The sequence below is a fragment of the Zonotrichia leucophrys genome, chromosome 7, assembly GCF_028769735.1.
Source record: "Zonotrichia leucophrys gambelii isolate GWCS_2022_RI chromosome 7, RI_Zleu_2.0, whole genome shotgun sequence".
In the NCBI taxonomy this organism is placed as follows: Eukaryota; Metazoa; Chordata; class Aves; order Passeriformes; family Passerellidae; genus Zonotrichia; species Zonotrichia leucophrys.
In genome coordinates this window covers 9,210,910-9,224,290 of record NC_088177.1, presented here as the reverse complement: position 1 = coordinate 9,224,290, position 13,381 = coordinate 9,210,910, and the positions used below count along the sequence as shown (strand labels likewise).

Sequence of the window (13,381 nt, the reverse complement as noted above, 5' to 3'; positions counted from 1 at the left end):
TGAGGACAGTCATGTAATATATCTTTGTAATCCCCTTCCTGTGCCTTGCAAAACAAGCAAGGCTCAACCCCGTTCCTGGTGTCCCTACAAGCACTGATGATGAAGGTATTGGAGACTTACAATCAAAATAACATGATCTAGGTGACCTCCAGTGCACCCTTCCAACCTCAACCATTCTGTGATTCTGGAAAATCACAGTCCAGGCAGGAAATTTCCCTAGCTGGCATGCCCTGTATCAACATTTCCTTATTCCTGTCCACAGGCAATGGCTTGTGTACAAGAGTCCAATTAAAGTTAGTAGCTAAGTCTAAACGGCTCATTAACAAGAAGTGATGTTCATTACCCTGCTTTTAAGAGATGTTAAACTGAGACAGGCCAACGACCTCTCCTGTTGGAAAGAGAACACCAGGTGCTAATTAACTCGAGATTACATAAACTAATTCAGTGGTGTAGCTGGGAAGCTCTTTTCCTGACACTTAACCAAACCTGCTAATGCAGTGAGCTCTGAGAAAAACAAATACATTTGTACTCAGATACCACTCCTTGCAGGCCAAACAATCAGAGCTGAGGAAAAGAGCAAGGATGCTTCAGACACGGGGTGCAGTGTGGGAACAGGAAGGTGAAGGACACAGGAAAGAGCTCTTTAGCTGGTAAACAGAGCACATGCAACAGCAGGAAGTCATTAAAGCGCCTACAAGGTTATCTCAAATTCCCACGAAGAAACACAGCTGACTGCCCTTCTTGTTTTGCAAGACAAGAAAGCACTGCTGGCTTCTTGGGCTGGTGCAGACACTGGAGGGAAAAGGAGAGGGGAGTGTGCAGTGGCCTCAGTTCCCTTGGTCAGAGCTTGGCAGAGCACCAAGCACTCATTTCTTCATCAGTTTAGCTGGGTAAACACACGGAATGGTGCCTGGGAGATTATGTTAAACCTCCCTCATCCCCTTAAATCTGCACCCCAATATCAAAAGATAAGAAGAGTGAATTACAGCTCTTATTTCAAATCAATTTATTTAACAAACTTCAGGAATATTGCTTGACACCTCTAAACGTTTCAGAAAATGAACAGTGACCCACTGCTGCACAGGTTGCTCTATATAAGAATCTCCAAGACAATCAACTCTGTTTTCTAATATTCAGCTGTCAAAATGCATCTTTTCCCAGCATAATTGAGCAGTACTATACAAAAAAACAGTTGGAAAAAAAAGTTACTCTATTTTCCCCAGAGGATTCCCTACCCCCAACAAAAGGCCTCTTCTTCAGCTGGCAGAGGGCATCCTAAAAATCCTTCACAATTGCACCACGTCTAGGGTGAACTCAATGGCCAATTGTCCAGTGTCCCTCTAACCCGAGCAGGAGGCACCAGCCTGGAACCCAGTCTGGCTGTGGCTGCCTTCCAAGGAAAGGGATGGAGGCACAGCCTCCTGCTAGCATGAGGGAATGCACACTCAGAAGTGATTTCCAAGTCTGGATGTCACCATAGTGTCACTGTGAAGTTACACTCGTGTTTCTAGACAAGCCAAAAACACCCTTACATGCAGGGGAACTGCCCTGCCTGACACGGGCACCCCCAGGCACCACAGCTGAATCATTGCTCAGTTAAGGTACTCGTGGTACACCTGGGAACACCAAAGTGCAACAGTTTGGGACAAGAACTTGCAGGGAATCTTTGGCCTAAGTGGCTCTGCTGAAGCCAACAGCACCAGCTCACACAAGCAAGGTGCAAGTTCAGCCCAGCAGAATGTCTTCAACAGTGCCATGCAGCAAATCAAAGGCACCTTCACGCACAGACACAGTCACAGTGATGTTTTCCAGAGACACAGGCACAAGTCCTTGTCCATGAGAATGGGCCAAGGAACCCCATCAAAGCCCCAAACCTCACAAGAGCTTCAGAGCTGTCTGGGTGGCACAGCTCTGCATCATGCTGACAGAAAGATGGGCAGATTGGTGTGCAAAAGTACAATTGGCACTGGCCAGAGCAGGCCAAGTCTGAACCTGCATTGCAAAACGGGCTTAGGAGTGTTGTCTTAAGAAGTTACAGAAGTCCAAGGAGGAATGGAGACTGTCCTGAACACAAGCACAGAAGCACATTTATCAGTGTGATACATTCCAGCTCAGGCACAGCTTGAGAGTCTTACCTCTCAAAGACAAAGCTGTTTACTCATGGCTGACATACACAGGCTTTTTGACCTCTGTGCTATGATGCATTTGTTTCAGGTGAAAAACTGTGTCAAACTTGTTGCACAGGAAACTAAAGCCTTGCTCAACAGACAAGGTACAGGGATGAAACATGTAGAAACATTTGTTCTAAAACAAGGATATGAGCAGCTTTACCAGCGGATACAAAGCAAACAGTAAACCAGAAACCCTGAAATGCTCTGAAGACTTTTTTAACTGTGAGCAACTGAGTGCTGTGTGTTGGACAGGGAAAACACATATATGGCAATCTACTCTACAAATGAGGTCTTCTCTCCTTTTATGTAAGACACCATGGAGAACTTCAAAGCTGTAGCAATTTTAAGGATCTTGACTCAGACATTGGCAGGAGGAAGGCCAGCCTTAGTAAAATCATTTTGGCCATGTCTCTCAACGTTTCTACCAGTGGTGACAGATTAGAGCTGCACCCATCAGCCCCTCCTTAGGCAATCACGGCTGCTTCTCCTCCCAGGCTCACTGCTAGTCAGAGGAAGAAAGGGACCTGATCTGGTCAGGAGGATCTAGGGCTTTCTCCTCCCACAAGAAATGCTACAGGAGACAGCTACAGGATAAGCACTGGAAACCGTGATAACCAAAACACATCCCAGTAGCTGTGGTGGTCTCTGCATGGTGTGCCCAGCCACAACAGCACATGAAACCTCTGCAGAGCTTGTCCCTGTTGCCCCAAAAACCCAATAGCAATGCCCTGTTACCACAAACTGTGCAAGGGTTGCGAGACAGCCAGTTTGGTTGACCAGTTGACACATGTCCTTCAGGGGTGGCAAGAGAGAGGTGACACCGTGTTTGTGGAGAGAGGCCACAAACACAGGGACATGCACTGCTGCCTGAGGAAAGCAGCACATCCCTTCCCTCTACACCTGCATCACCCAACACCTACCCCGGCTCCAGGTCAGCAACTCTGCCTGAAGTGTCCCCAAAAAACTGACCAAGAACAGAACAGATAAAGGGAACGTGCCTGAAGGAAACAAAACGTGTGACCAGATCAAGTTCTGTGTGCCTTCTCTTTTGAAAAAAAAAATGAAGAAGTAAGATCCAGTGAAGAGTTTCAGTGCTCCACACCAGTGAGCACGGCCAGGCAGAAATCATCTGTCTCTGAGGCAAAACAAACCCATGAGACACACCAAAGCTGCATCACACTCTTCACAGGCTCCAGAGTATGAGGAAAAGCACAGCAACACCAAATCCACAGCAGTTGTGGGGTTGTGCAAGCCTCAGGTCAACATGTGGGATAGATTGCAGTCTTCCAGATCTCTGCATGTTTAGCAGGACACCCTCTGCTTTGATGCACTTCTCCAGAAAGCCATACTGCAGGAGCAGCCAGTCCCAGTCCCTGCTCAGCTCTCCAAGCTGACCAGTGGGTGGGTACAACTTCTACAGGCACCAAGACTGACTCACGCTTCCCCTCCTTGCACACAAATTAAGACAGGGCATCCGTTTCAAACTTCATTAGACTCTCTTTCTTCCAGTCTAATTGGCAAAGCTGATTACACAAAGGCAGAGGTACATCCTTTGTGCCTAGATTTTGCCTACCCCACTCCTGAGGAGCGTGAGGCTGTTGATGTGAAGTCCGCTGATTCCGTTAAGGAAGAAGAGGAAGGCAGCAATGAACTCACACCAGTATGTCAGCGTGAAGCCTGTGAAGGTGAGGTGATCCTTCACCAGGATGGAGAAGCTCAGAACACCGGTGGCTGACAGCAAAAAAGAGACGAGGATGAGAACGGAACCCATCGCCCATTTCCGCCTTGCGTTGGCATCATCGCACACTTGGGACACCATCAGCAGCTCCAGCCCAAATATGGCAACCACAACAGCGAAGGACACCATGCTCCTGATGGGAATCACCCCCACGCTCAGCCCCTCCACCTGGGCCAGCCTGAGGTCTGTGACACACCTCAGGACGCTGTCGTTGCCAAGGGTGCAGAAGTGCCACAGTCCGAAGAGCTGCCCCCTTGCAAAGAGCCAGCGGCCGTCGCAGATGGAGATGGACGACAAGACCACGGCTATGGCCACGCACAGGATGATCAGGCTCCTGATGAGCGTCTCAAAGAAGGATTTCTGTGGTCTCCGGTGTGCCAGCAGCTGCTGCACCTGAAAGGAGAGCGTGAAGAAAAAATGTAACAGAGTTAACAGTGCTACTTCGGGGTGAAATGAAGCCAGCGAGACAAAGCTGTGGGATTCAGTATTTGAAAATATCTACTTGTGCACATCAAACTCCTTCTCGCAGGGGAAGGCTGTACACAGGAGAAAGGAAGGGTGGGTGAAGCTCTCCCAGTTCCCTGGCTGCACAAACAATGCTCCCACGTCAAGGCTTGGGACCGGGATCACAAAAGCTCTTGGCTGAACCAGGTCCCTGCCCCAGGTCTTGCGGCACAGCCTCCTGCTGTGGCAGGGCTGGAGGAAGCCACCGGCCCCTGGGAGGATGGAGCCCGGTGGCTGGGACGGGGGAGGCGGCAGCAGCGGGCTGGGGGGGCTCCTGGATCGCAGCACTGCCCTCCTGAGCTGCAGCCAGCCGATCTCTCCTCCTCCCGCCGGCAGCAGCAGCGGCCCGGACCTCGGTCCTCACCCGGGGTCTCACGGCCCAGCTACCCCGGGGGGTGGGAGGGGAGAGCGGGGGGAAATCTTCGATTGCAGCCCCCGCGGAGCCGCCTGGGCAGCGCACTTGCCCTCCTCACCGACACCCTCCGAGTGACCCGAGATGCAATAGAAAGTCGCGCCAAGAGCCCCCAGCCCCCTCGGCGAGCCACGTGCGGCGGGGAGGGGGAGCCGCGGCCCCGCGGAGCTGCCGCCGGCCGGAGAAGGCGGGAAAGGGAACGGGGCCGGCTGCGCCCCGCTGCCCCGGGCAGGGAGGGAGCGACCCCGGCGCGCAGGGCCGGGCTGGGGCGGCTGGGGCAGCGGCCCCGCGGCGGGAGAGCGGCGGACGTACCTGCGCCCCGATGGCCGTCATGCTGCCGGCGGCGCCGAGAGGCGCGGGCGGGCTGCGGCCGCCGCTCTTTATCTCCCGGAGGGCGGAGGGAGGGCAGCCCCCCCGCCCGCCACGCCCGCGGGGCCGGGGCGCCCTCGGGGCCCCCCCGCGGCTGAGTCAGCAGCGCGGCCCCGACGGGCGGAGCTGGGCCGGGCCGGGCCGAACCGAGCCGGGTGAAGCGCAGCGGAGTGAGGGTGCTCCCCACAGCCGGCACGGCGGGGCCAGCGCTGCTCTGGCCGGGCACGGAGCTGCCCCAGCCCGCTGCAGAGCGCGGCTCCGGGCGGGCGGGAGGTGCGCCGGGGGTACCGGTGCCGCGCTGCAGCCTCGCCCCGGCCCGTGTCCCCCCGTGTCACCGGCGGCTCGCGGTGTGTGTGCCCTGCCGCCGGGAGCAGCCTGGGCTGCGGTGCCGGTGCTGAGCGCTGGGGCACGGGGAGGCTGCCCCGGCCCGGCCCGCTCGGCAGCGGCTCTGCAGCGATGGGCTGAGCGACACCGGCCCCGGAGTCCCCTGCGGGTACGGGAGCAGCCCGTGCTGCCCTCGCTGCCGGGCCCTGCCGGGGTTTGTTCCTGGAGCCATTCGGCGATGGCCTCGCACCTTGGGCAGTGTGCGGCTCTTATCGCTACCAGCCTGCTCTGCCTTACCTATCTCTACCTGTACTGTCAGCAAAAACTTCGCTGCTCATAAAGTTTTACGCCTTAGCTCTTTTTCTCACTCATGTTGTGCCATCCTCTAATGAATTACTGACTACTCTACTTTTTTTTTTTTTTTTTTTTTTTTTTTTTTCTGTCTGAAGCAGCTTTTAAGAAGCCCAAGAAAGCTGGGTGTTGCTGTGTCATCAGAAACTCGTGTTTTACTGCCAAAATCTGATTCTGACTCCAGCAGAGAGTCTGAGGTCCAGTGGACAGTCCCACGGGTCGTTGTTCTCCCTTATATTCACAGAGGTCAGAATTTGGCCATTCCCTTTCTAGCCAAAAGGCATTGGAAGGATCTCCTTCTCCAATACGGAGTGGTAGAAGTTATTGTTACTTTACCCTTCTTGCACTTCAATTTCTGAACTAATCATCTGTCTATATAGATTGTCTCATTATTTTAATGTCTATGCAATTTCATCAGGGCTTGCTGTGCTTCCTTTAAAACACCATTTATGTCGGCTGTGATCTGTTCTGGGGTGTTTTCTGTAACACTTTCTAGCAAGAGTGAGAGTTCTGAACAACATTTACTTTAGTTTTCATAATTTAAATTTTAAGGATAAATGCTGACCTTTTTATTTCTCTCCTCCTGCAGAATCTTTTGTTTGAATGTTTCTCTACAAAGTTGTATACAATGTTAGATTATATTTCTATCCGACACAGAATTCAGATTTTCTCCTTTTGCAACTCATGGCAAATCTTTACAAGGTCTGTTGTCAAAACATATTTTGTGGGTTTGTGGTCAACAACATATTTTGTTTTCTGAATGTGTTATCCAAGCTAGAAAACTTGATGTTTGCCACATCCCTTTCATCTTAGGTTCACCAGTTGATAGAAGATCTTTATGAACATCCTGAACTCTTTATTCCACATGTTAAACAGCATTTCTGCATTGCATGTGCAGACTGATTACATGCATTTGCTGTTATACCCTTCCACTTCAAAGTTCAAAATTCAACAATATATATGTATTTTTGGCACAAAAAGCACAAACAGGTCTTGTTGTCTCATTTGTTGCACGAGCTGAATAAAAGCTGCTTGCATGTAATCATGCTGAGCAAATGCAGACTTGGACCTGACAAAATATACCACCTCTTACCTGGCAAAAACCTCACTAACTTATGCTTTCTGTAACATTGGCTCGATGCTGCAAAGCATTACACAACTTGGCCCACAATTAGCAAAATCATTAAGCATAGATCTGCATTTAAAACATCTGAGTCATTCTAATGACTTCAGCAGTTAAAAATCTTAACTTTTAACGGTGAGGGGTATTCTGCTGGGCAAGATCTTTTTTTTTCCTGTAAAAGCCCATGGTAAGGCTCACATGACTAAACACGTGCATAAAAAGCTTAGATAAATGAGGAAATTAAACTGGTCGCTTTTGGAACCAAAATTGCTCCCCTGTCATATTTGGATTCTTCAGTAAATATAGAGTTATGTGGCAAGCCTGTTCTTCGAGGAAAAAGGGTGGTAGGGGATGGAACCTTTTCTACAAAAGAGAAATTGCTTTAATGTTTTGTATTTAATTTAATTTCCCCAAATATAAATGAGAATGAAACTGGATCTGGAATTTTAATGAGCATTGAACAGGCACTTTCAGAGTCACTTTCCTGAAGTCACCCGGGGAGGATGGTTGTAAGAGTGAGTGCTTCATTTCTGCACTTGCCTGGCTGGAGATACCTTCTGGTAAAGCTGTCTGGGTTTAGAAAGCCCAGGAGAACTCTGCACCTTTTTGAAATGTAATGAGTTTATCTTCATTTCTCATTACAAAACAAGCCAAGCATACTATGGCACTTTAAAAGACCAAAAAAAAAAAAAAAAAAGTGGGAAAATGTCTCTATGCTATTTTCGAAAATCATATGTGAAAATGGTATTTTGCAATAAAAAAGGCTCAGTGCTGTAAAAGAAAAACACATTTTTTTGTCTGAAAAATACATCACCTGTGTAATAACAACAGAAAAAATGACCTTTAAAGCACTTTAGAAGTATTTTTGGTTGTGTTAATGTAGAGTTCTTGGTATCTTGCCAGTTTCATTATTTTGTTTAGAAAGTCCCTTTTCTCTATTGTTTAAATAGGCATTTCACATCCTATCCCTGGAGAGAAAGTGTTCAGGGAAATGTGTTCATAAATAATGGAAATTACCAGAGACTGTTGTACCACGCAGAAATAGGTTCATCTGGCTCATTTAAAACTATGCCAAGTTTAACACTGAAGAATCTGTTCCAGCTTTACTCCTGCAGAAGGTTCAGGACCGAAATCTGAGTGTCACCAGGGGCTTAGGGAACAATTGCCCAATTAAGTGAAATCACTTAAAAGTGAAGCAGAACACAAGTGACCAGTCCAGCTTCATCTGACCTTGAAGCCAGTTACTTCTGTAAATGCATTTAACTATTTAATAAAATTCTTTCTGATCACATCTTTAATTCTTGGCATAGCAACTCACCTGATGAGGTATTTAAACCCTCATTTTTATCAGATCCCTAGTTCAAGGTATCTCTGCAGAGAGATGTGGACCTGATCTTTGAAACAAATAGATCTTGAGTATCTTGCAGAGTGAGACTTTGGGAGGTGTCCAAGGTCTGTATGGGGGGAAAATGTTACTTATTTTTTTGTATCTTCCCAAAGCAGTGAGCATGTAGAAAGTGTTACAAGAAGGAAGGAAGAGGCTAATTTTCTCCTGTCGCTGTTCTCTTGCCTTCTCTTTTTCCTGGTAGACTGAAAATCCAGGTTGAAGAAACTGCATTCAGCTCAGGCTGGGTTCAGCCTAGCTGGATGATCAGAGCTTCTGGAATAGGGCAAAAACTCAGCAAGTTGCTGGCAAGCTGCTCAAGCCCAGCAGCCTCTGGGAACTCAGGCAGTCATCCTAGGTGAATCGTGCCCCAGGCAGCAGCACATCTACCAAAAGGGGGTTTGGCTTGTGCCAAGGCCCATGGAGCTCAGACCAGCCCCTTATCACAACTACTTTACCTCAGGATTTCCCTCCCATCCCTGCAAGTTATTGCACCCAAGCGGACAAACTCATCCTGGCATGTAAAAGCACTAAAGAGGAGCAAGCTCCTGGGCCAGATGGTTTCACTTTGCCTCCTGCCTGGACACCTCTGCTGTGCCTCAGGAAGGCAGACTGGCCACCAGACAGGGGCTACCAGGTGTCCCTGCAGCCCCACTCACTGCTGGCTGTGCATGAGAGCCCATGGTGAAATACCCAGTTATACCCAGCAGCCAGCCCTAGATCCTGCTGCCCATGGTGAAATACCCAGTTATACCCAGCAGCCAGCCCTAGATCCTGCTGCCCATGGTGAAATACCCAGTTATACCCAGCAGCCAGCCCTAGGTCCTACTGCCCATGGTGAAATACCCAGTTATACCCAGCCTAGGTCCTGCTGCCCATGGTGATCACACCCAGTTGGACCCAGCAGCCAGCTCTGGGTCCTACTGACCACCCACATCAAACAGTGATTGCTGAAGGACTCAGAGCTGGTTTAGAAACATGCTGATAATATGGGACTCCATATATTATTACAGAGATTTTATCCCCCACCTCAGTTCAGTCTAAGAAGAAGAGAGACTTTAAGTGGAACAGGCTTGAAGGAATAGATGTATCCCAGCAAGAATTGTGTTTTCACCTCCGATCAGTTTTTGGACCTACCTCAGATCACATTGCTGAGATCCAGCACTGGGTGCTCACTCATTCTGCTTCAGAATCAGCCTTTTTCAGGGATGTCTGTTAATGTTACACTGGCTTAGGAAATACCACAAAATATTTGCATCTGACCATTCTGACAAATTTCCTTTGAAATATACAGTCAATACAAAACAAAAAACAAACAAACAAAAAAACCCCAAAAACCACCCAAAAAAACCACCAAAACAAAAAAAAACCCCAAAAAATCCAAAACTGAAAAAAAAGGCAACCCAATTTTAAGTCTTTAGCACTACTAGAAAAATTTGGGTCCATACTTCAATACTACATAAGTTGGGGGAAATAATTTAGTTTCTCAGCTGTCACAAACTTATTTTTTCTATCAGTAAAAAGTCATATCAGGAGATTTAAAAGTAGCGAGTACATTGAACTGGTTAGCCTGTCTCCCAAGTTCAGAACTTACTTAAAGGAGCAGTGTTTATTAGGAGGAGAGGACATAGCATTGCCTCAGCCTTTTGGGAAACACAAGTTGGTGCTTTGCACATTTGGTGGGGACAAACAAGGTGTCTGCCTGGCTGCACTGGCCCAGTAATGTAATTGTTTTTCTTTCCAGGGTGTAGAAAGAAAGTGGTGATGCTGCATTTGATGCAGCTCATAAAGGTACGTGTACTGGAGTAGCTGGGAATGAAAGTTAAAAGATCACTGCAGAAAAGCTCCCCGTGAATTCTGTATTCCAAAGATAACACAACTAAGCTGTGTGTAACTTTCACAGATACCCTGATTCTAGAAGAAATACACACTCGTTCTATAAATGATGAAGACCCATCTAAAATGGATTGATGGTATTTGCACTTTAAATGAGCAGCTGATTGGCTAATTCATAGATTGGAGGGTACTTCATAGACTTGTGAGGGGGAGAAAAAAAATTAGATTCTATTTTTGTTCCATTAACTTTTACCCTTCTGAGCTTATTACTGTGAATGGACTCAAATGTCTTCTATCAATGTAATATCAACTTGTTTTACTTCTACACAGCTTTGACAACTTGGAAGACTGTGTAACCTACTTCTAGGGTGACAGCTGTGGTATTTAGAAAACTGTCCCAACCAAAATACACTGTTTCCCTAATTTATAATCAATCTCACAAAATGGCTTAGATGATGGTCAGTCACCCCAAAGTAGTATTGCCCAATATTGTTTGCTCTGAACACTCGGGGGAAGAGCAAATATTTTGAACGGCAGCAAATACAATTGTCATTTATTTTTAGCAGTATCAGCAGGGTCATATAAGTTCAAAGGTTAAAATGCTTCCATAATGAAACAGGATCACTCCAGATGAGTACTGAAGAATTTTGAGTCACTTGCACACTGCAGCCAGCCTTGGAGGGCCTTTTAACCAAAGTGAAAAATTTACCTCACAGGGTTGAAAAGTCTGTTATGGGCCTTAAGCAACACACCAATATTGACTTGTTAAATCTGTGCTATGAGTGTTACACCTCCACGTGTTTGTTAAAAGCAAGCAAAACCCATCAGAAAGAGATTTCCAAGGAAAACATCATCCCCTTTCTTATCTCTACCTGCAGTGGGTGCCATTCAGCTCTGTGGTGCTCTGTGCAAGAGCTAATCATGGAAGCGTGATAGAAGGAACACTGCCTTATCACACACAGAGTTAACATTTATTATTGCCACATCCAAAGTCCAGGTTCTGTCCTGCACACTGCAGACTCAGCAGAGCAGGGCTGAGTGTGTGTGTGCCAGCTGGCCTCTGACCTCCTGCCTGCTGGGCTGCCTTCAGAGCACGTCTCCTTCCCTCCTCCTTCCCCAGCTCTGCAAGCATCAGGATGTAGCTGGCCTTTCTTTGATCTAACCAAGAGGAAACAGCAGCAACTCCCTGAGCGGGTGTCAGAACAATCCCCTGTTTTGCAGCACTGCCCAGCCATCAAAAGCATCTGATCCTCCACAAGTACCTTAAGCAATGGCTCTGGATTATATTTTGTTTTGAGGCTTGCTGCTTCTGTTTCTGATCTCAAGGCTGTATATGATAATGGTTGTCTATTTTTACCACCTTATTAGTTTAATAAAAGCAATCACCTCTACCTACAAATCTGTTTGTAGATGCCCACAAACCACCACTGCTCTGGTGTTATTTATGCAGCCCAGGTGCCTCACACACCTCACCTGCAAGCACTAGGTGGTCACTAGGTCAGCAACATTTTCAGGCAGCCCAGCACCCTTACACATTTACAGACATTCATCCTGCTGCTAGACAACCACAATGAGCCCCTTAGCTCAGCTCAGCCTATTTCAACTCTCAGTCTATTTCAACCATTACTACCTGTCCAGCCAAATTTTGTGTTGCTGCTTCTTGTCACAAACACTGTGCACAGCCACCACCAGGTACCTTTGCTTCTGCCTTCGTGCCTTTTGTAGCCACTTATTGCAGAGCTATTGCCATATCTTGAAGTTTTCAGCTTGCTCCTGAGAGACACAGTTGATTGCCAAAAGGCAAGCTAAATAGTAAGACCACTGATGTTACTTTCTCAAGGATGGTGAAGCTGCGAGCAGAAAGGTGACATTACAGTAAAAAATAAGTTTCCAAATAAAGACAAAATTCTGTCACTTGTATTCCTTGGCAAATAGCATTATTTGTAAGCCTGGCTAAGAGCAAACCCTCTCTGGGATCAGCACTGTGTACAAAGCGAGGCTTTCCTAATGCTAGAGGTATAAGAAAGGAGAGCAGCACTGTAACAATGAATTGTCACAAGGGAAATGAATCCAAATTAGGACTGGGATATAGAATTTGCTACCCCCAGGCCATCCTTTAGACCCAGCTCCACTACTTTAGCAGTCAAAAACTCTGAGTACACCTGTTTTGACAGAAACATGCTGGCAAAGCACAGGGTGCCCACAGTGCTCCCAGCAAACGAGCAATGTGGGAGCATTTGCTGTGTGAGCTCTGTTCTGGTAAAGGCTGGCAGAATCCTTCCAAGGTAACCAGCTTCACAAAATACAGCTGCCAAGATGGAGCTGTAGAAGATGTGGAATTTTGGGCTAGAGAAGAGGTAAGAGCATTTCTCATGGTGAACATCTGCTCTTACCCCTCTCTTGCAAAGTGAATTTAATTAAGACAATCTCAAGTAACAGAGGATACAAGAGCAGGTAAAAAACCTCCAAATGCTTATTTTACTTACCCAGAAGAACAAGGAGGAACAAAAATAAACTGCCTTTTTTTTTTTGCTCATTATCCTAACACATTTTAAAGGACAAAAAGGAGGTCTAAGAGCATTTCCCACTAAAAGTAGTAAAGGGGAAAGTAAAATTTTTGAAAGCATGTGAAGTAATCACTAAATCTACTACTCACCATGCATAACTAGCTACAAAACTGTATTTACCTAGACAGATACATGATAGTTTTCATCCTTATGTAGTTCCACAAATCAATTGCTTATCTGAAGAGTGCTTGAAGTCCTCACCTATTCAGATGCTAACCAAAATTACAATTCCTTATTCCTGCATAAGATTGTGATTTCATTCTTAAATGCTCTATGCTGGAATAGTTCAATGTCACATTTTTAAAGCAAAATCTTCCCTTTCCATCATCAGCAGCTCCAAGAGACTACAGTAGGCAGACCAAAACAATGAGCTACTAGAGACAGTGACAACTCTGTGTTTTGTAATTGAACTTCTGCTGATGATCACTAAGTCTTTCTCTTTGAGCAGTCTTGCCAAAGTCTATAGGGACTCACCCCTCACTGAAGCCAACTGCGTGGCAACATCAAATTGATTCTCTTGCTTTTACAGCACCAAGAGGATCAACTCCACTGCCTCTGGGATCTCTCCTTGCCCAGGGAAGGCTTTGTGCTCAGCATTTGCC

At 47.1% G+C, this 13,381-nt stretch overlaps 1 protein-coding gene across 1 annotated transcript; it reads right to left on the bottom strand.

The window, feature by feature from the left end:
- Nucleotides 1–955: 955 nt before the first annotated feature.
- TMEM37 (transmembrane protein 37) lies at nt 956–5,201 on the bottom strand. The gene is made up of 2 exons (XM_064718733.1): nt 5,138–5,201; nt 956–4,302 (listed from the first exon to the last, which is right to left on the bottom strand). Exons 1-2 carry the CDS (start codon nt 5,156–5,158, stop codon nt 3,730–3,732), a joined length of 594 nt encoding a protein of 197 aa, XP_064574803.1. The 5' UTR covers nt 5,159–5,201; the 3' UTR covers nt 956–3,729.
- Between the last annotated feature and the right edge of the window lie 8,180 nt (nt 5,202–13,381).